The 23,205-nt window shown below is 38.9% G+C and overlaps 1 protein-coding gene across 1 annotated transcript; it reads right to left on the bottom strand.

The window, feature by feature from the left end:
- Window positions 1-752: 752 nt before the first annotated feature.
- LOC123020360 (kinesin-like protein KIF20A) lies at window positions 753-22,395 on the bottom strand. The gene is made up of 17 exons (XM_044423973.1): window positions 22,166-22,395; window positions 20,960-21,079; window positions 17,581-17,719; window positions 17,305-17,489; window positions 15,574-15,670; window positions 15,031-15,225; window positions 12,787-12,898; window positions 11,564-11,635; window positions 10,324-10,470; window positions 7,698-7,863; window positions 6,217-6,393; window positions 5,006-5,145; window positions 3,682-3,847; window positions 2,864-2,969; window positions 2,721-2,788; window positions 1,757-1,876; window positions 753-1,357 (listed from the first exon to the last, which is right to left on the bottom strand). Exons 1-17 carry the CDS (start codon window positions 22,238-22,240, stop codon window positions 1,082-1,084), a joined length of 2,361 nt encoding a protein of 786 aa, XP_044279908.1. The 5' UTR covers window positions 22,241-22,395; the 3' UTR covers window positions 753-1,081.
- Window positions 22,396-23,205: the final 810 nt, after the last annotated feature.

Here is a 23,205-nt window from a genome sequence, read left to right as displayed (position 1 = left end):
CTGGTTCTCTGAATAATAACTTTTTTCCCTTGATGTACTCAGATTCCTTCAGTGACTACCACAGAAAACCATCTGCTACACCACCATGCATAGCATTCATAATGATCACAGGCTGGATCAATAATTTTGGCCCTGCAGCTTGCCTTAAAAATGGTATCAAAACACTCTCTAGCAAATTCCTAACACTCCCATTACTCAAGGAACTAATCCTATGCATATTACATAGGATTGTAGAACTTTCTTTTCTGTCTAAACATGCATAGGATCACCCCGTAAGTCAAATTCTAGCATTAGCCTTGGCAAACATTCAGGTAATCTAAAGTATTACAGCTAGAGACAGAAATTCCTGAAATCTCATTTGTGTGCACTCTTGCATTTCTTTTAATGGTTTTAATTTATACAATGTAACTTGGAAGAATTAACAAAGCTAGGCAGCTTCAGCTATAGTTTGACTTTCAGCAAGTACTTTACATGTGATTTAATGTGTAAGAAGGCCGGAAAAGTAAAATTATCATTGCAACTGAGTATGGGCAATAAGCATAGAGTTATGTGCTAGAAATGTTTTGCCTACAAATATAGCATGAAAGTAAAATGTTACAGCTTTTTCAACATATACTTAAAGATTTGTCATGACCTTACTTAAGTCTCTCTCTTTCTCTCCCTGGGTCTTTCATTCATTTGCTGCCACTTATGCATTGGAAAAAATTTATTTGCAAACATATAAAATGGTTGTTTTGTACATTGTCATCAATTCTTTCACAGAGAAAGCAATTCAACCACAAAATTAAAACTTTCTACACATCCTAGCAAATCATGATGATCAGAGAACTTTAAAATCTGAATAGTTTACCTGCATTCACAAAATAGTGAAAAGTTTTAAAATCTTAACACTACAGAATAGAATCAGGACATCGCTGCAAACTAACTCCCCATGACCCAAAGAACCTCTGGCCATGCTACTCTGCAGGGCAGACAAGCACACAAAAATCAAATAATTGACAGTTCATTGTTTAGCCTTATAATTTGTAATAGAGATAAATCCCCATTTAATGCCTTGACCAATTCTGTCGCTGCATCCAAGTTATTCTTTCATTTTATGTAGCATTGATGTCAGTTTACAGGAAGTAATATGAGTTCCCTCAGGTTTTACTGGGGCTTTCCTACAGGGTGTTTTAGAGACATCTCCTACTGTATATTTTATATTTGCAAAAAAGCACTTCTTAGATTTCTGATGCTTAAGCTCTTCCATGCTTCGGAGCCTTTTGCTTTCATCTAGTTTTTCCTGAAGAAGAGAGACTGTGGCTTCAAGCTCATGGCCACGTTTAACACAGTTTTGAAGATTCCTAACTTCTTCTTCCTAGGAAAAGTGAGATGCATTAGAAGTAGTCATGCATTTACTGAGATTTTAAAAATAATTTTTGTTAGCCTCATTGGAATCTTAGCATCCTAATGGAATAATTAGAATTTGTCATACATGTCATAATCTCACCATTATGATAGCGCCTAATGCTGTATCTTTCTACTTTTCACACTTCAGTAATTTCCAGTATATTTGCTATATTATGAAACAAGTATAGTGAACTATTTTGAAACCTGTGTTTACCTTATATTCTAATCAAGAACATGAAATTAGACCAAGAGTGCAGAAGTGACTATTTAGACCAATTGAATAAGTTAAATATGTAATAAATTTCAGGTCACACATGAGGCTAGTATCAACAGATGCTAATACAGATTTAGTAAGCATGTCACCAACCTTAAGCATTATTTCCTGCTTCAATCTATTATTCTCTTCAACAGTTTTTTTGCAAATTTCATTGGCATTGTGCAGCATTTCATTTAATTTCTGTATTTTCAACTTCAATAATTTTAACAACTGCAAAAAAATCACTGTTACCATGTTTAGAAGCATTAAAGAATAATCTTACTGTAGCAGCTGTTAATCAAATCTGAAACCCAACACACTTTAGTTTTCTCAAAAGGATTTAAGATGATGGCTTGTGGATAAACTAGTAGACGCAATGCCTGACCTAAAAGTCAGCAGCTCTCCTTCATTCTGCTAAAATGCTCACTTCACCTCTATCCTGAATTCAGATGGAGGAGCTTTGTAAAAAGGTATCACCCCATTACCCCAGAATTGTCTCCAGGAGAATATGAGTTTCTTATCCTTTCTTCCCTTCCCAAAGTGGTCCTTTCAGGGTGGATAGGTGCAGGTTCTTGCCCTCACCAGAACATGCTCTTTCAGCATGTTCTCCACCACTCCTGGAATGGAAGGCATCTATTTTCTCATACAAGAGACAGTAAATGGGTATATTTCATATGAAGCACTTCTAGTAAACCAATTTGGTCTTCAATTTAGTTAGCATGGGTTAAATTCAGAGTTCCATGAACAGAATTCTGCTCATGCAATGGAGTATTCAACCCTCCTTTCTCCCCTCCTGAAATTTTCCCCACTGGGACACTGTGAGAAGTGGCATAGGAATCTTCAGTGGGAAGGAGGAGATGACCAAAACAAAACAATCATCTCTCCACTTTGCAGAGCTTCCACTAGAAGCTAGATCTCCCAACCCCCTTCCTAATGCAAAAAGAACTTCGTAACCCAGGCTAATCATCTGGCAATATAACATGTATCAAAAGCTTAATAGAATAGCTCAAAATAAAGGGCATTTATGCTCCATTTTTATCCCAACTAATATTTTTACAATGAACTAAAGAGATACCTCATCTTTTTCTTCACACAGTCTCTTCAATGATTCTAATGTTCTTGGCATCATCTCACAATTAATATCTGTGTGCAACAAAAAATATTTGAACAATATTTCAGAGAACATTTATATTTAGGAACAATGTATTAGTTTCTTACCTGGATTAACTTTTCCTTCTGTAGAGTCTGCCTTTGTACATTCTAAATCTGAGGCATTTTGTTCTCCAAGTTTTAGTTTCAACTGCTGTATTTTCATCTCTCTGTCCTGAATAATAAGATATGCTATAATAGGTTCTGTGTTTATAAAATGATACTTACTGTATTGAAGGGAATTTTTTAAATTATTGAAGTAGGTTTAGTTTAACTTATCTATTCTTTTCTTCTGTCCCTTTCCAACTCTGCTTAGGCATTAAGGCAATTTGATGGCTACTTATTTGCCTTTGCGTCACATGTCTGTTCGGTCTAGGAATTATTTGCATTATTTTAAAGAATGTCATATTAAATTTATTGCCAGTTTTTGTGATAGTAATAATAACTAGCAACAGTAATGATAGTAGCAGTAGTAGCTGTAAATAGTAAATAATAGTAATAGTGACAGTAATGATAGTAACTGCAATCCTCTCTGTACCTAGTGCTTTATAAGAGATAGTACCCTGTTACAAGCAAACTTACAATCTAAAAGTAGACACAGGACATGTCTAGAGAGGCAAGTCCATGGAGGAAATTGAAGTTAAAGGCAAATCACTATATTTTTCATGTATACCTGCTGAATGCAACACTTTGGTGCACTCTGAGGTGACATTTTTATTGCGCAGCCCTTTCAAAATGCATGGATGCACCCAGAGTAACTAAGATAACTATCAAAACATACCACTTTCCAGATGTTCCATTTACTAGCCTTATCAGTTAATAATATTCCTGGAGATGGCTGTAAATGAATGCCAGTAGTCATAATAGCAACTTTCTAAAAGACATACCTCAACCTTTGCTTGTTCAGCTGTGAACTCTTCTATTGGAACATAGTGCTCTTCAATTTGCTCCATTGCACACATATATGCATGCTTCTTTATGGCTTCTTTGTACATTTCAAATTTACTTTCCAGTTTTTCTTCATAATTTTCTTTCAGGTCTTCCAAGCGTTTACTGGATAGCCAAAACAGAAAACACTTCTAGATGATAATGATTGTTCTTTACCTTGCACGACTGGCTGCATCTGGATAATCAAGATCTCCATGAGCATATGTATGAGTTTCAGGCAGCCACAGGCAGGTGCTTTGTTCCTCCTTTGTGCAAGCAAGTAAACAGGCAGGAACCACAGTTACTTATTCTTTCCTCTTATTGGTTATTGCTTGCAAAGAAGCCAGGATACAGAACCAACTTTAAATTATGGCTTCATATTCTAGTTTGTTTGGAAGCCATTAACTATATTTTCATGCTTCGGATGTAAGAGTAACTGCAGTTCCTGGCTCATTTCACCAGTTTCATAAAGTTAGGATCAAAGTGGCTACACATGAGTGCCTGACATTCATGCAAGCCATGAATGCAGCCATAGGATGGGAACCATGGTTTCTAAATCTGTACATTAGGGCCAAATCATCCTTACAGAAGAGGCTGTGTACAGAAGCCTTGAAAAAGCGAAATCAGATTCCTTTTTTCCCTTTTTAAAAAAATGAGATTCCATAATAAAAGCAATCAAGAACATTTTGTACCTTAAAAAGATGTAACTGCTGGAAATCAGTCATGGGTAAAACAATTGAACCCAGAATACCATGCACATTTACTCATAAGTAAAGTTCATTGATGGCATTGAGTATTATTTCTGAGTAAACAGAGTATCTGAAAGCATGGCTTAGTTTTGTGGTCAGCAACCAACTTGAAAATGTAAGTGCCATGTACTTTGGTTAAGATTAAGCCCACATTTTGAGGATTATATTCTGTCATTATAAAACTGGCTTTGCTTTGCTGATTGATAGTTGGGCATAATTTGAAATAAGATTGAGAAAGAATGTTTCTTATCTTGCAGTTCCCATTACTGTAGCAAAAGTACATTCAGCTCAGCTAAGGGACTTGAACAAGATATTCTGGAGATTTCACTAAAAGTTTATTCAAGCAAATACTTTAAAAGCTATAATATGATGTTGAAAACCGTTATTCAGTTTTCCACCAACTGCTTTGAAATAGTCTGGGATACTACACAAAATAAAGATCAAGTCAAACAAATGACCTATCCAAGATCCAGTATTGTGCAAATCCATAATAAGATACCTTATTCTAGATCTGATGGTTTGGTTAAGGCCTTACCTCCAAGCTTCTTCTGTTTCCATCAGTTGCTGAAACATTGCCTCAGCCATCTCCTTGCGTATCTGCACCTCCAGCAGTAGTTTGCCTTGTCTCTCTGCAATCAGCTTGTCCTTTAGCATCTCTGTAGTTTTCAAGAGATCCTACAGTATTCATAAGGAGCCAAATGAAGGACAACATGGAGACAAGGATTTGAAGCCAACAGTGGTACATGAACATTTATTTGCCATTCATCAGCTCAAGAATGCAGCATCTCAAACTTGGCGGGCAAACCCTGAGCCTCCTTGGTTTCCTCCCCTTGATGGCCATTTCCCCCAACCTTCAATCAAGGTACTTTTCTTGCTTTTGAACAGGTTCCCCACTCCCACTGTAAAGGGTTGAAATGGCTCTCCTAAGGTTTAGTTACTGGCAGTAAGAACTTGAAAATTAATTACCGTATTTTTTGCTCTATAAAACGCACTCCCCCCCCCCCAAAAGTAAGGGGAAATGTCTGTGTATCTTATAGAGCGAATATATGTGTGCAGTAAGTCTGTCAGATGTGCAGCCCATGGGGAAGTGATGGGGAATGTGCCTGTGATTATGTGCCCATTTGATTCAGAATATTTTTTTTCTTGTTTTCCTCCTCTAAAAACTAGGTGCGTCTTATAGTCAGGTGTGTCTTATAGAGCGAAAAATATGGCATACGAGAATTTTGGTCCCTTTTGCCTTCAGCCACCTTCCACTGTAAATGCGCTACATTCTCCAAGAATGTCTGGGAACAACTGAGGATTCCTTTGTTCCTTAAAGCCTAAGGAAGAAGATAGTAATGCCATCCGAAACCAACTGACCAACACACTTGAGAAGAACACTGCAGGGTACACACACTGGTGGGACCTTCTCTATCAGCACTTGTAAGTGATTAGGGAACCTTATGTGCAATTCTTATCTCAGTTAGGAAAGGTAACATCTATGGTTGTCTTTCTATACCTAACATCTAACCACATCTATGGTTCCAAGGGATGCATTCAGCCTTGAACTGAGTATTGGTACTGGTATTGGTTCAGCAATACACTTTAGCCCACAGAGGACAGAGGTGCTTCCGTTTTATGCCCCTGTCTTTATGACTAAGAGATGTTTTCAGAAATCAGATACTTACCTGGGAGTCAGTCCCAGTGAATACAGTGGGACTTTTTTTCTGCATAAGCATGAAGAAAATCAACTAAGGTTTAAATTACCTCATGACTCATAATTGTAATATCTATTTCCTCTTCTTCAGAAGAACAAGAGATGTCAATATTCTCAGGAACTTGCTCAGCAGACATGTCATTGAAGTGCACTATAGCCTTATTCTCCTTCCCAGCATATTTTGTGGGGAAATAATCAAAGATTTTGTGATGAAATGTTTGAATAACCTGCAGGGATAAGAGAGCAAGAATGAATCAGTGATTTAAAAGTAAATAGACAATTTTCCGTATGCTTCTATGTTTAAGTGTGTGTGTGTGTGTGTGTGTCTATTTGGTTCTTTGCAGTTGTGTAGGTGCATGCTTACACCTGCCTGAAATATGGAGAGTTTCCTGGCCTGAGCTAAGTGCCTGCTGTCACAGTACAGTAGGCAGTATCCATGGGCGTTGAACAAGCAAGGCTGCATATATTAGGCTGCTGTGCATAATGCTTGACAGTTATCAATTAATGAGCTGTACAATTGAAAGCAAAGGAAAAATGAGTCTAATGCTCCACTTTGGGGTTTGATTTTCTAGTATTGCCCCAACTGTTCTTCATTCTCCCCACCTTTTCCTGAATTTGTAGAAACTTCAAAAGTGGGGTCTACTTCTCATGTCCTTTTGCAAGCACTTACTTTTGACAACTGTTAAAAAGAAAGGAATCTTTTCTTTTAAAAATGGTGTCAAGCAGATTTGAGAATTTTTGTGGGGGAGAGGATAGGGAAATATGAAGCCATGACTGGATACATATCTGTGATCCTAGATGGATGGATGGATAGGGTAAGGAGCCAGTGAAAGTCACTCCAAAGTGCCACTTGTGCATTGGTAGCACAGCTGTCACTGGCAGTGGCAAAGGCTCTGGAAAAAGAAGTCAGCAAAAATGGTGTCAGGACTGGATCAAACAGGATGAAACAAGAACCTTGGGGTACTTGCTGGAGGACTGGGGTGGGGGAAGGGAGAGAAGAACAACTCACGCTATGACCAGCTATCTGTCAGGCACATCATTCTGTGAACAACCCGCATTGCATAGCTTATTTGCAAGGTGGGTTGTTATTCTTTAATATTCTTTTTAAAATGTCTGTACTGCCCAGTGGCAGAAGGGGCAGCTGCTATTCACAACTGCTAATTCACAGTTCAGTCAATTCTTATGCCAAAGCGAAGTGTATATTTCAAGTGACTCAGATATACAAGGAATTCTTATAAATTAATCATGTTTCATGTTTTACTTGTGTACACAAATGTATCTTTTATCAAATGCTACAGTTTCATCATAAGAGTAAATCCAAACGTATACACAACTAATTTGGGCAAGGAAAGTGAATAACCCAGATATACCTATAAGATGTAAAATCTAGGCATGCTTCCAGCTGCTCAGCAGCTTAGCTTAGCCAGGAAGGGTTTGGATAAAAAGTCATTTTGTCCCAGACATATGTTGCCTGTGACAAAGAGAGCAGCAGAAAACAACATTTATGCTTGTCAAGAACTCAAAATCTTACTTGTTTTGCTACAGCAGAAAATTTCATAACGTGCAGCGTTTCTTCATATGTGGAAGCACATTGATTAACATTGACAATCATGCAAGCTTTGCCTTTACCACAGAAGAATGGTTGAAATAAGCGGGTCAGTTTACTCTCTCTGAAGGGAATATATGTTGGCCTTAATCTTGGAGAGAAATTGTTTGAACAGTAAATCAGTTAATTTGTAGAAGCAAGCATGACTCAGAGTTGTACTACTGCTATTTGTAGCACATAATACTCAAAGAAGATAAGAAAATGACATAATACAGTTGTTTTCAGATTCCGCTAAGGATGCAGTCCATTGAATGTTTGGCCAGAATAAGTCCTATGACTCAGCAGGCTGGGAATTACGGAGTTTCTGTACATCTAAACATACACAGGATTTCATTCTTCACTAAAATAACTTCTGTTTATGCTTACAAGCCATAAAGTGGGAACTGAGAGGTTCCAATCCAGATATCTTACAGTCTGTTTTAGCCAGAAAACAAGAGTGCAGGGGTGTGGGGGGGGGGGTGAAGCTGACAAAGCATGACTAAAAAAAGAGAGAGAGCGAGCCCCTGCTTAAACTGATATCTAAAAAAGAACTAGAAGGCTGCTCAATAACTCCAAAGTTAAAATTGCAAGGAAATATGAAAGTAAAATTTTTTGCTAGTAAAAATTCTGTACAAGTTGCCCAGAATTATTAGGTAATATTTCAACCAGGATAGCTGAAGTTATGTTCTCTTAAGAGTTGAAAATCACTGTCCAAATTTTGTAATGCCGTGCTCATCAGATTTTGAGGCAATGATACCCTACAGAGAAATGGCCTGGAGACAGATATACTGTTAGGTACATGTAACATTAGCTGTATTAACACTTCTTTCTGGTACTGTCCACTAACCAGAGTGGCAGAAAAGGCTTAATGCCACAAACCATATGAAACTGACTTCTTTGCTTAAGCTGTGCTTTTATTTTTATTTTTTCCTCCCATTTCCCCTGTCTGACTTATGGCAGCCCTATGAATGAAACACTTTCAAAATGTCTTCTCCATGACATCTCTGCTTAGCTGTTTTAAAATCAATGCTGTGGGTTCCTTTATGGAGTCAATGCATCTCTCATTTGTTCTTCCTTTTCTTCTTCTGTCTTCCACTTTCCCTAGCATGATTGTCTTCTCCAGGGACTCTTACTTTCTCATGATGTGCCCCAAGTATGGCAGCCTCACAGTTTTGCCTTTTTACTTGTAGGAAAAGCTCTGGCTTGATTTGATGTAGGACCTACTGGTTTGTCTTTCTGTCAAGTCCAGGGTATTTGCAAAACTCTCCTCCCACACCATGTCCCAAATGCATCCATTTTCTTCTTATCAGCTGTCTTCACTGTTCAGCTTTACATTCAGACAAAGGAACAGGAACACAATAGTGTGGCTGATCCTGGCCTTGGTCTCCAGTGAAATGTCTATACACTTGATGATCATTTATAATTCTTTCATTACTACCCTTCCAAATCTTAGCCTTTTTCGAATATATGACTGAGCTGAGGTATACTATATTGTTTCAGTTTCAAATTCTTCATTTTTGACAGTGAAGTTCTGCAATTCTTCAGTAGCTGCAATTTTTGTTTTCTTGCTATTCAGCTGCAGTCCCACTTTTGCATGTTCTTTTGCTTTCATCAGGAGCCAATTCAATTCATTGCTGCTCTCTGCAAGATGGTATTGTCTCCATATCTTGCATTAGTGATGTGTTCTTCATCAATTTTCAGTTGTTTCTCTGATTCTAATTCAGCTTTCCCTATAACATGTTCTGTGCCTAGGTTGAATACATAGAGAGATAAAATAGTTGTCTGACACCTTTACCTATATGAAACTATTCTGTTTCTTCATATTCTGTCCTTACAGTAGCTTCGTGCCCACTATACAGGTTACGCATTAGAACAATCACGTATTGAAGCACCCCCATTTCTTTCAGGACCTGCCACAGCTTCTTGTGATCCATACAGTCAAAGGCTTTGCTGAAGTCTATAAAGTAAAAACCGATCTTTTTCTGAAATTCTTTGGTGGGGTTCAATAGCCAACATATATTTATCTAATGATCTCAAGTCTCTTCCATTTTGGAATCCAGCTCAAAGATTTGCTCCATTTAGGACAATATTCTTTGTTGCAACACTGAACATCATTTTGTCCGAGTAGGAAATGAGTGCAGTAGTCCTGTGGTTGCTACACTCCTTTGCTTCTATTTTCCTGAGGACTGGAACGTATATTGAACACTTCCAATCTGTGGGCCCTTGCTTTGTTTTCCCTATGTCCTGGCATATTCCTGTTAGAAATTGGACTGAGTCAGTCTCTGCAGCATGGAATAGTTCTATTGGAATCAAATCTAATCTGGGAGCATTATTACTTGCAAACACTTTTACAATAATGTGTTTGTTTACATCATCATACCTGCTTATAAATATCTCTATATAAAACAAATTACAAACACACCATCACTTTCTAGTGCTGATAACCAAGGGAACTAGACCCTGCATCATTCCTGGACTTCTTGCTGCTTGTGAAAAAGGGAAATGTGATAACAATATTTTTGACTGAAGCACTTTGGTAGAATGTGTTTCAATATTTAGTTTTGTCACTTACTTTGGGTTTTGATTCTGTTTCAGAGCTGCAATGCATTTTCCAAGAATAAGAAGGGAATTATTAATATTGCCTGCTTCTTTAAGCCTATCTCCAAAGGTCTGGGCTTTACGGCATCGTTCTGATCCAGCCAGGTCACACAGAGAGAGTCTGCCATAATTAATACATATGACTGATTTTTATTTTACTTTTAGATAAATTACAACTAATATTCATTGTTTTTATAAACTTATAAACACATCTAAAATATACCTTCAGAACAGCCACTTTCACTCTGCTGGAAAAACATACTGCAATCATTAAAAAACTCAACCAAGGCTTCATTGTGATTAGCATAGCCCTATTAAAATAAGTGGAACTTTACTTGTGAATAAATGATAGGGTACCTTCTAGACATGGCCTTAATCATGTAATTTTTCTGCCTCCATCCTGGTATTTTATAGAGATCCAGTCACCTTCCATTTCTAACACTCCTATATTTTCCTACTGGATTTTACCTTTTTCCATTCCACAAACAGCAACAACAATTCAAAAGAAAGAAAGAAAGAAAGAAAGAAAGAAAGAAAGAAAGAAAGAAAGGGGGGAAACAGAATAGCTGCATGCCTTTTGATTTATAATCTGTATGGATTATAAATACAGATTTTTAATTTATAAACTAGGCTTCATTGATTTCAGTAGGTTTACTCCAAGTATGACTAATTCTGCATCCAACCCAGTATTTTCACCTCATCTCTCTCTCCAAGGACCCTCATAATGTCTATGAGTTAAATCAAGTTATCATAAGACTCATATTTTTTCTGGTTCTACCACCTGGGATGTCTGAAACTGAGCCTCAGACTTCCTGTATATGCCCAGCATATGCTCTACCACTGAGCATTTTTCAGCAGCCATGCTAAGTGAAACATAAAGATGGACTTTGATGAGCGAAAAGAGGTTAACATGAGGGTTGAAATCCACTATGAAGAGTAAGACACATCCAAAGATTACAGCACAGATGCACAGATCTAATATTGTTGTACAAGTGTGCTCCGGTATGTAATATCTTAAGGAAGGAGACAACTTCAAACAAGAATTTACATACTAAAAAATTAAATGTGTGCAAAATCAATGCAGCACTGGTCTAGGCATTCATCTAAGCAGAGTTTCAAGAAAACAGTTTGTCCGGGGTTGTTGTTGTCCCAGTCCAACCGTCTGACCTCTACATCGCTTTATTCTATTATATACTTGGTGAGAAGGCACTCACTCAGACACTCCAAGAATTTGTGGCACATCTTCATCACTCAAGCTGAGCAGTTGGATAGAAAATATGCTGTGGCTGGAGGAAAACAGACACAAACTTTATTTTTATCAAGTTGTGATTTCATATTATGTCTTGTTCTACATTTTGATATTCTGCTGATTGACTGATGCAACTGTTAACAAAGTATGCATTTGAGACTAGATCTGTATTAAAAAACCCTCACCATATTCTTCATATGCCATTCTTCAAGGTGCATAAATGTACAAAGATGGAAGAATACATCAGAAGTTAGACATGCCTGGGTACTGCCCAATTCTGTTGGAAAAGAGTGCAATCCTATGCATGTCTACTCAGAAATCCCATTTGATTCAGAAACACTTATTTCCTAGTAAATGTACATAGTGTTCCTGGCCCACTGAATTAAGTGTAAGCTATTGCTACACTCTTCATCTTGGGTAGCACTAAATGTAGAATTTGTGTTACCCTACAGCTTCAAGGGAAGCCTTTTCTCCTCTCACTACATTGCTTAATGTCCAGCCTGATGAAGAATTGTGGGGAACTTGAATATTTAATCGCTATTTTGTGATATTTTAGTTGGTCGTAGTCACAGTATTGTTCAATTGTGAATTTTTATTTTATATATTTCTTAGCTTCCTTTGCGAATTGTGAATGATGGACTTCCTGAAGTGCCTTACAACCCCCATCTCCTTAAATTCAACATAAAATTATAAAGAGCACCATACAATGTAAACCATTTAAAAATAAGGTAAACTAAAACACAATAATTTAATAGTAGCAAATATCAGAAAAAAGTTTAAATCAAAATCCAGAGACATCAGATAGAAGCCTTCTTAAAAGCTGCCACATATGAGCCAGCTATTTGAGAGGGAATCCCACAAGGGAGGGGCTGTGGGACTGAAATAGGATATATGGTTGGCTCATACATCATGAAGCAGCACAGGCTGGTTCATATAGGTGAAGATGGTCCTTCAAACCTGGCCCTATGCCATTTAGGACATCAGTGCCTAACACCAGCACTCCAGATTGGTCTCAAACACACCAGCCACCAGAGTATCATCATCAAATCAGGAAATGAGCAGCCACATTCCATCCTAGCTAAAGGACTACTGCACTGAGAAGCTTATACTGAATGCCCAGTTATCCGGACTGGGGCTAAGCAGCATGATTAGCCTTAAGGAAGAAGGGCATTATTAGAGGCAACAAACCTTCTACTAGATTGCTGATTCATCCTAGTACACGCCAAGCTTCTGTTCTTATTTCCTATTTTAAGTATTTTACAAGCCTCATCGGAGCTGTTTATGTTGATCCACTTTAAGTCTGGGGAAAGAAAATAATTTATTAAGATTAATACGAGCAAATATCAGAATCCTATTTAGTCATACAGGAAATATAACTAAGTCACAGCACAATCATATACTTCTGAGTTGACAGGCAAGCCTACTGAATTCCAAAGGCACCAACTTCTCAGCCTTATGGACAAGAAATTAATCTCACAGATGGAGAAACTTAATATGCTGAGGGATGCAACTCACTCAATTATGTAAAAAGGAAATCAAGGTGACACTTTTTGAAGTGGCACCAATATAGGAAAAGGTGATTGAGTTCCTTGAAACAGTCTAAACTTGATCAAATCCTATGCAAAGGCTTCTGTTCGCTGTATGTTTGGAAATGTATTTACTTTCAGCATTTTGACCTCATCTTCAAATATAAAGGCTTTATATGTTCTAATTGTGCTGCTAGTCATTTGTGATTTGTGTGTAAGTGTGTGTGTTTTGTTTTTAGAAAAAAGTGTATAAGGGTGCAATCCTAAGGGTGTGATTTCTGTTTAGACAGAAAAAAAATCTTACAGTAGTCAACATGGCTGTTTGGAGCAGGCTCAGAGTTGTAGGAACTTTTTTCTATCCAAATTTTCTCACACATATAAATAAATACATAAGCAGGCATGTGGTTAAACACAGCAGAGAGTAATGGTCATTTTCCACAAGAGGAAAAACATTCAAGTTATAAGTTTGACCTCTTTTTTTTATTAGCAAGGATATTTCCAGAATGTTTTTGGTTGGTGTTTTCTATTTATAAATCATATCATAATATGAACTTCTATTTTATACATATATATTTGAAAATTGCCTTGAATTGCATATTCTAGAAAAGTTGGCTGTACGTTCTGTAAATAAATGGCAGAAACATGGCTGTTGAAGATGTAAACAATCCAAGAAACAGTACAACGAAGCCGAACTCAAATGGTGGAGTTCCATGTGTCTGTGTGTCACATACAACTTCAGAAAAAAGAAAGTTAGTGACACCTGAAACTCAAATCTACTACTCAGAAGGATTTGCTTGGCATGGAGAGGGAGGGGAAGAAGAATTCCCACTTAGACAGCATTGGACACCTAATTACCACTGTTATTTACGATATCTTTCATAGTAGAGCAGTATTGAAATGATAAGATGGAACATTCCCATTTTTAGGAAAGGATTGTAAAATACTTGTTTTTAAAAATTGTCCAGTAAGTCTCCAGAACAGCTATTCCTACCATTTAATAAATCTACTATTATAAGTTATGATGATGGTGTAGTGATGGCCACCAGTTTGGATGCCTTTAAAAGCAGATTGATCAGATTCATGGAGGAGAATGCTACTGGTCCTAATGGCTATCTTCTACCTCCACTCTCATAACTGGTATGTCTCTGTAAACCAGCTGCTGAGGACATCAGCAGGAAGGTACCTTTGCCTGCTTGTGGGCAGCTGGTTGGTCAGTATTTGAACAGAACACTGGACTAGATGGATTCTTGGTCTGACCCAGAATAGCTCTGCTTATGCTTTTATGTGCCCATTATACATACATTTCAAGTATGACCCCTAATCAGAAGAGCTAAGTGTTACCTGGGGTACTTCCAGACAGAAGACTCCCAAAATTGCTAGTCAGGATGCACTGTGCTGCTCCTATTCACAGTCTTCTTTTTTAAAGGATTTCCCACAGAAAAGATGAAAAAAAGATGGAAGAAATTGTGGGAAAACATGGGAATACTAGAAGGGGTAGATGTCATATCTAGACCCTCTAAATCAGGGGTCTCAAACTCGCGGCCCACGGGCCAATTGCCGGGACGGGCGGGGCACGGGGGAGGGGCCCTGCGGCCTTCAAAGCACCGGCGGCGCCCGGACCGGCCGTGGGATGAGCGGCCCAGCACCACCGCGGTGGTGGAATACTTGATGCGGCCCAGCCTCACCCAGACTCTACTTCCAGCGGCCCCCAGGTAAGTTGAGTTCGAGACCCCTGATGTATGTACATCCTGTATTTCTGAATAAACTGTAAATGTTATTTTGGTTGTACAGCCTCAGTGAACTCTCAAAGGGTGTTTTTTCACTTCTGCCAGTCATCTGTCAGAATAATCCTGTGAACAGTTCTCTGAACCATGCCACTGAACCAGAACCAAAGCTGCAGTGTTACCTTTAATATAGGAGTTTCCTGCTTGATCTTCACAGATCCTTAAGACTCTGCGCTTCTGATTTTTCAGTGCTGGTAATAGGTCCAGTAAGTCATAGATGTATTCATTGTAGATTTCAAAGAATGAAACCCATACAGATGCTAGAGTTCTCTGGCACTTGCTAAACACCCCAGAATCAGCAAGCTCAGATTGTTCATCTACAAGCCAAAGTTAAATGGATATGAAAATCATTCAGACACTAGTTATTTATAAAATTTAAACAAAGGAAAACAATGCTTATTCAACAGTTTTGTAATATTTTGTTCATACTTAAGTATATTTCACTGCTGTTTAAATTAGCATTTTAAAACACTATTACATTTTAGTGGCTTCATTCAAAAGTGTTTGATGGAACACACATATTGCCACATTAATCTGTCCCTATTTCTTTCAGACATTAATGTTACATTTAATTGATATGACTACTGGTAAAAGAAATAGCTATAATTTTGTGCTAAAGAAAAAGAAAAAAAAGACACACAACACTATGAATATTAATCACTTACTTAATTGATCAAAATCAGGATTTGGTGAGTTGGAGCTACTAGAAGTTGGACTGGATACACCTAGAGATATGATATGTTTCCAAGAATTTTCTGTCTCCTTGATAATAAAAAATGTCAGGATTAAAGCCATTCTAATACTTCCATAATATCCATATATAGAAGGAATTGCAAGACATCCTACTAAACCTAAGTAACACCTCCACACTGTGTTTAAAAAGGCATCATCATCATCATCATCATCTTCATCCCCTACTATAGGAGCATGACTAACTTCAAACAATCACACAGCACTCCTTGAAGCCAATCACCTAGATAATAAAAGCAAGGATAGTTGGTCCTCCAGATATGATTGGACTGAAATTCTCATGGACCCTCACCATTGCCCTTGCTGGTAGTGCTGATGGTAAAGCCATCATCATCTTGATGGTCACACATTTCCCATTCCTGAATTAACTATCAGGCCTATCAGAATTAGCAAAATACTAGACTGCGAACCTGTGGTTCATGTCTAATTCACCTTTTAGTCAAGATCAATTTGAAATTTACAGGAAAATGCATCAACCAAAAGTATGCAAAACTAATAACAGACTTCGAAGCTACTTAAGACCTAAAACATCCTTCCTTAACCAGGAACCCTGGCTGGGAATGGTGACTGTTGCAGTCCAGCTCATCTGGCTGGGGAAGAGATGGAGTTTTAAAAACTTAGAATATAAAAATGTTTTATTTAAATAGTAGACTCACATGTCATATTACAAATTACTTTTTAAAGAGTCCTTGAATTCAGAATTGGACCCAAAATATTATGGAGAAGGCACCAAATGTCTACATTTAACTGATAACTTATGTGTTGCATTATTGAAAAGTCTAAAGGTTAGTTTTGCAATGAGCAACACAATTCAGCATCAAGGAACTACTACTTCATAAATACATAACACAAAAGGACAAGTGTCAGCTGTAGTAACACAGTGAATGCAATTCTGCACAATATTCCAGTTTTCTGTGAATACTTGATCCTCACTGAAAAAAGTGTTAAAGCCTCTCCCTCTTGGTATTTCTAAGGAAATCTTTAAATCATCTATTATCTAGGTAGCTTAGAACAAATGTTTTCCACATGGAATGATCTTTGTGCAAGCTTGAGAGCTTTTATGATCTTATACAGTGCAATCATGCCATGATAAGTGCTCACATGTTTTGAGTTGTTCCTAGAAAGCATTTCAGTCACGTGATATATAGAAGCACCATGAATATTGTAGATGGAACTCTATGTCACTTCTGGTTAAAGCAAAGAGGGTGAGAACAGCAAACCAGTGACCCCAATCCAAGATTATACAAGTGAGTTTCTGCTCACGCAGCAGGCACTTCCTGACACCCCATAATATGCTGTGGTGGGTATGCAGGGAGGACTGGAGGAGTAACCTGACTTAATAGCAGTGCCTGTTCTGCTGGCTGAAAGCTATCTTTGTGCATGCTTAACCCAGCCATTTTCATCTTACAGGCAGGCTTATTCCAGTCTTGAAGAATGGCTAGGCTTTAAAAGAAGGAAAGGAGATTTGAAAAGAAGTTAGGATCATTTGCAAGGACGAACTAGTGGATGGTGTTTGGTTAAGCATTCTAACCCCCACCCCGCCCCTGGATTCTTTCTGCAAAGAGCCCTAACCCTATCTTTTCATTACAAGATAAACATGGGTTTTCCTATTAATATGCAGTATTTCTTTAGTGTTTGCAACTGACCTCTTTCAAAGAAGCAAGAAGGGCAGCTTTTATGGATTCTTCTTCCTTAATCTGCATATCATTAAGCCTCTTGACAAGGTTACTGAAGCATGGTTTTAAGTTCATCTTTGTATATTGTCTTCCTCTTACATGGTTAAAGATCATATCAACACAACGAGGAAGGATACCAACATCTTTTGGACAACCTGCAGAAACAATGAAACTATATGAACTTATATGTACCATAGTTATAGTTGAATTTTGTATTTTGCTTTTTGAACAGTAAAATATTTATACCTTGAACAGTAAAACTTTTGCCTGCATTGGTAACACCATAGGTAAACACAAGTCCATTAATTCCATCAATGCAAGCTTTTACTATCTCTTTCATTGTGCCTTCAAAAAATTCACTTTGAGTAGTGTCCGGCCCAAAAACCTGTATAAAGAACACAAGAATTTTATAGAGAAGCTAAGGGAGAAACTGAACAAGATGAAGCTCACGATCAGGGTCTTCCACATTTAAGTGACGCATCGATAGCATTATCTGTTTGATGTTAAGACCTAGTTTACCCATAATGCTAATATAGTGACTTGGTTTGCATGAGATGGCAACCCATTAGCCATGGGTTGCCATGTTGCCTAAACTAGATACTTCCCACAGGGTACTATTTGGGGGTAACAAGCCACCTTACCAATCTATAGGTTGTTCTAGGGATTACTTGACTCACACTGCGTTGCCCCACCTGGGAGACTATTCCATCATGGGGACATGGCTAGCAAGCTGCTCGTTAAGATTGGAACCCCCCCCACACACACTCTCTCTCTCCCTGTGTCACTCTTTACAATCTCATCTATGCTGCCAGTAACAGCCACATCACTGGGGTCTAAGCAGCACTTTGGAGTGACTGTCACTGTCACTGCTTTGGCCCCAGAAATGAGCACAGATGTCTCCATAATTGTGTTTATTCTTTATTTGGCCAGTCTTTCATACGTGTACAAAGGCACATGTTTGGTTGTCCGATATATGTGGTCTTGCTTGATAGCCATGTAAATTTCAGCTGTCAAAGGGGAGAAGTGTAACTGGTGACCTACATGGTAAAGAGAAAATGTACATGCTCCAAAACAGGGTAGCAAGACTCCATCCTAGCAAAGCAATTCTCTCAATTCTTAGAACTGAACTCACAGTTCTTTCTGTACTTCACTTTTCAATGTTTCCCCAGGTCTCCAGTTACTCCAAAAAGGGCCAGCATTAGCTCTCTTTCAAACACACATTCTTTTTGACCACTTACTGCTATTAGCAGTAAGCAGTTCACTGACAATTTAAAAAACACTGCAATTTAATAGGTGTGATGGAAATGGAGGTAAACATTTTGCAAATTTACTGGCTGGAAAGTTAATGGAGTGGAACTTTTTGCACCTGCATTCATTGCTCCATTACTGCACAACACTGCCCGCCTCTCCCCCACCCATTTACTTCTTAGCCCTGATATCTGTATGTATGCCTCCCACCTCTTGACTGACCTCCCAGCTGTGTATAGTTCCCAATTTGAGAGAGAGAAAAAAGGGTGCATTCTCAGGGAGCCAAGGTTCCATTTGGATGCCAGGAAGCACTTCCTGACAGTCAGGACCCCAAGGGTGTGGAATGAGCTTCCGCGACAGGTCATTGAGGCCCCATCTGTGCGGATGTTCAAGGATAGGCTGGACGTCCACATGGTGGGCATGTCGTGAGCGAAGCCGGCTGGTGCCGGAGGTCAGACTAGATGGCCCGGGAGACCCCTTCTGACTCGCTCTGTTTCTGCGTTTCCCAGTTAAAAACATCCCTTACAGGTGGGGGGACAGAATAGAGCAAATAGGGTGCCAGTGGGTCTTACACCTCCCCATCACAAGTGACTCCATTCCCTCCATCCTGTTCAGTTGCCTTCGTGAGGATCTTTTATGAAACTGTCAGGACTGCAGTAATGGCAGCAGTTCCTTCTCTGAAGATGAGTTACACAAAGGGGTGCAAGAGTTCATATATCACCTTTCTGGAGCAGTGGAGATTCATGGAAGTTCTGTAAAGTTGGAAGGCACTGAGAAGTCAATTCAAGGCTTGCTTCAACACTTACGGGAAGATATTACCAGCTCTCTTTCGGTACGCCTTCTGTTGCCGTTCCTGCCCCCACCCCCATCTGGTGTTTTTCCATTGACAACACTTGGCCCCTAGCAAGTGTATGTAAATTGGTCTATATGAGGTCTCACCTTGTTGGACAGCTGAAACTGACAAGAGAATTGTCCAGACAAGCCCACACATATAATACAGCTGTAAGTGTATATTTGCACATTTGCAAAAGAGAAACAAAACTTTTTTTAAACAATGCACAAGGGTTGATTAAAAAAAAAAACTCCAGTTACACTTTTTGAGACTGGCAGTTTTGTCTTTTAATAGCAGTGAACAAAAAGCATTAGTGATCGGATTGAGGAGGGGCAGACAAGACAGTTTCTGTTGCCAAAACACTGAAGTACCAGATGGAGTACTGAGAGGGAAATAGTAGGGAGAACAAGCACAGTGAGTTCAACTGTTCAGCATGCACACTGCATTTTTCAGCAAACAACCAGCCCATTGTGGCTTATTTCAGGATGGCTTAATATGACATCTGGACATCCCTCTGTTTCCCTCCCCCTTACTCTGCATCCTCTTACACCCCAAATGTTTTTGGGGTGCTGTAATACTGGGATGCAGAGCAGCTTGGTTTATTTTACCATTCTTACCTGCCACCTCCGTGGCCTACAAAACCATCTATAAACAATCCATGGTTCTGGGTTCACCTACAATGACAACCCACAGTTTAAACAATCTAGAACAGGGGTCCTCAAACTTTTTCACCAGGGGGCCAGTTGAAAGGTGCTGGTGCTAGGCACGGCCCGGAAAGGTGGTGCCGGCGGCATGTGTGGGTCCGGGAGGGGAGGGGGCGGGGCGCACGGCAAGGGGAGGCGAGGCAGGGATGGGCATGTGGTGCAAGGCAGCGGCGTGGGTGTGAGGCAGCCATCTGCTCGTTTGGAGATCATTTTCTTCAAGCAAGTCCAAAGCGATCACTGCACAAGGAAGCTCCCGCTGCCACCAGCAAGGCAGGTGGCGGTGGGCATGTGCACACACTCATGCGGCGAGTCCAAAACCTCTGAGGCAGGCCAGATAAATGGGCATGGCAGTCCAGATCTGGCCTGCAAGCCGTAGTTTGAGGACCCATGTTCTAGAGTTTGCAACCAATGATAAATCATGGATTCTCTTTCTTGGTTTTCCATAGTTAACCATAATTTGTTGGTGCACCTGGGTTCATATATTAGAACAACCAAATATTCAAGAACCCATGTGTTAAGTAAACCCTGGGTTTATCTTACATGTGAATTAGATCTTCTGTATTGCTCTTTGTCCCATGAGTAGGATGATATGTATATACATTTTGCCAGAAGAACTAATATTGGGGAACATTAAAAGTTAGCCCTGCCTCTAATTGCTATGGTCAGAGTTTGAATTTGACACTGTACTAACAGCAGACAATCATGTGAGATCATATTTATAAATTGTTTGTGTCATCTGCCATATGTACACAAGTGGACTCCTTTAAAGTCCACATAACCAATTACCAGCATGCATTTTCAAAATATCAGTGCAGGTGGTGGCGGCGGCGGCAAGGCTTACCTGTGTGAAGGTGAACTGATGTGTAGGTTGTCCACTTCTCTTCTCACTGCCCTTCATTGTGGTGGAATCCTTAGGTGGCTGAAGGGTTACTGTTTCTTTATTTTCAATAAGCAAGCAGTCCTTAACAGCACACAAGTTATTTGAATGTTTTCTAAATAATATTTGCCTGCTAGACTTCAAAGTACAACCATATTCAAACTCATACCATGTGCCATGCTGGTATGTACATTTCTGCAGTTGCACTGGGTGTGCAACCTTCACTTTGATGTAGGGGACTTTCAGACATGTCTTTTATCCTGCCTCACACAGTCTCATTCTTGGATGTTTACTGTGGGGTAGAACTCATCTACCACTCCTAGCCTACCCATGTTATCCCACTATGTTTTCCTATCTTATTGCAAGAAATTCTGAAAAAGATGAAATACTGTGCAGCACCTCCTAACTCCCTTCAGCAGCACCTATAATCTATGGTTTCAAACATTAAAGGTTTTAAGATAATCTCTTTCCTAAGCACACACTCAAGTTCAGGCATCTAAGTTTTATTATCTAAAACCGTTGTATCCCTGGAATTTACCCAGCTGTATTAGTGCCAAAATCTTGTGAAGGACAGTATACGCAAAGTAAGTTAGGGTTACATCACCGTAACATCAAACTTCAAATTGGTCTTCAACAGTCCATGTAAGGAGCCAATTAAGCAGGTATCCATCAAGAAGAAGGCTTTTTCAAGTGCATCAGCCCAGTTGGAGTGGAGCTTATTTTGTGAGGATATTCTTATTTTCCCAGGCATTTTAATCTACCACATTCTGTTGTTTAAAATATATTACTGTATTTTGAAAATTAGTACTGTTACTTGGTTCTATTTTGCTTTTATTTGTGCTTTATTGTGCTTTTATGTTATACTACCGTTTTAATTATTTACATTACTTTTTTCATGCTGTCTGTTATGGTTTTAATTTTGAGAACTGCTGAAAGAACTTTGGCTATTGGGGCAGGATAAACATGTAATAAACTAGAACAGCTGAAGAACTTCAGAGGAGTATTGAAGAGCTCCTTAGTAGCACACCAGAGACAAAATAGGACTTTAAAAAAACCCTGTCAATTCTGAACCAGATGCCTCATAAGAAAAAACTGCTAATTATGTGTTCCACAACTAGATAGATAAAACTTTATTATGGTCAAAGACCAGCTCAATGTTCCACAACTAACCTGGTTTTCACTGTTCTCAAGCTCCAACTTTGAAAAGGGTCGCACCCTCAAGTATACTTTCAGTGGCTGAGCCATCTCCTTAAAAAAATAAATTAAGATTAAACTCTTAAGACACCAGCCCTTAAAGCTGATTCCTATTTTATGCTTGAGTATTCCCACGTTTCAAGTTTCTGCCATTTGTGTTTCCCCAAGGTTCCCAATTTGCCTAAAAGTTTATTCCTCTTTCTTGAAACCTCCCTTCTGTTAAATGCTTATTCCGTTCCCCAACCCCAATAATCCTTAAGCCAGCCATGTAGGCTGGGACTAAGCAGCACTAATATTATTTAGAGCAGGGTTGGGCAAAAAGAAATGTTGGGCTACGAGAGTATTTTTTAAATATTTGAAACTTGGATAAAGACACTTAGTTTTCATTCTAAGAACCTGTTATATTCAAGCAGTAAAATACCACACAACTCTCTTTATGATCAACTATCAAGCAGCTGACCTCCACTTCTTGCTGCTTGCCTGTGCTGGATACTTCTGAAAAGTCCATAGGTAAAGGCAAACTCCCATGAGATATTGATTCTGTCATACCACACACAGGTAAGGATATTCCATGCCTTTCCTGACAGTTCATGGTTTCACTGCATAAGATGGGGAACACATACAGCAAGTTTGTTCAACATCAAAATTTAACAAGGGACCAGGAGATTTACCATTTTTTAGGACCCACAAATTGTTTCCCCACTGAAATCAGTTCATCCACAATAAGCTAGTTGTGCTTGAGGTCCCACTGAAATCAAGTTTAATTAATGTACTCTGGGTCCAAGCCAAGGTCACAATTCTCATAAATAAGCCTACAAAATGTTTTGTATGTAATACTAACACATAATGTATTAAAGCTATAGATAACTCATGGTCTGTTGTCCTATGCAGGCTTTGCCTTGCAGACTGTATTTGTTTTCTCAGTCTCAAGGTGTGTGTCCCACATCCTTTACCTGTTATTTCCTTGTATCCCAATGTTTTTGTGGCACTTATATATTAGCATGAAGCCCCAGCTT

This window comes from Varanus komodoensis, unplaced genomic scaffold (assembly GCF_004798865.1).
Source record: "Varanus komodoensis strain SLA01 unplaced genomic scaffold, ASM479886v1 scaffold14_1, whole genome shotgun sequence".
NCBI lineage: Eukaryota > Metazoa > Chordata > Lepidosauria > Squamata > Varanidae > Varanus > Varanus komodoensis.
Note: the sequence above shows the minus strand (reverse complement) of the source record. Positions and strands in the feature narration are given on the sequence as shown.

Coding starts and splice junctions, on each gene's coding strand:
- LOC123020360 (XM_044423973.1), bottom strand. CDS start 22,240: ATGGCTCAGCCACTGAAAGTATACTTGAGGGTGCGACCCTTTTCAAAG. Junction 17,490..17,580: donor CAAAAGTTTTACTGTTCAAG/GTATAAATATTT, acceptor TTGTTTCTGCAG/GTTGTCCAAAAGATGTTGGT. Junction 2,789..2,863: donor AGAAGGAAAAGTTAATCCAG/GTAAGAAACTAA, acceptor TGTTGCACACAG/ATATTAATTGTGAGATGATG.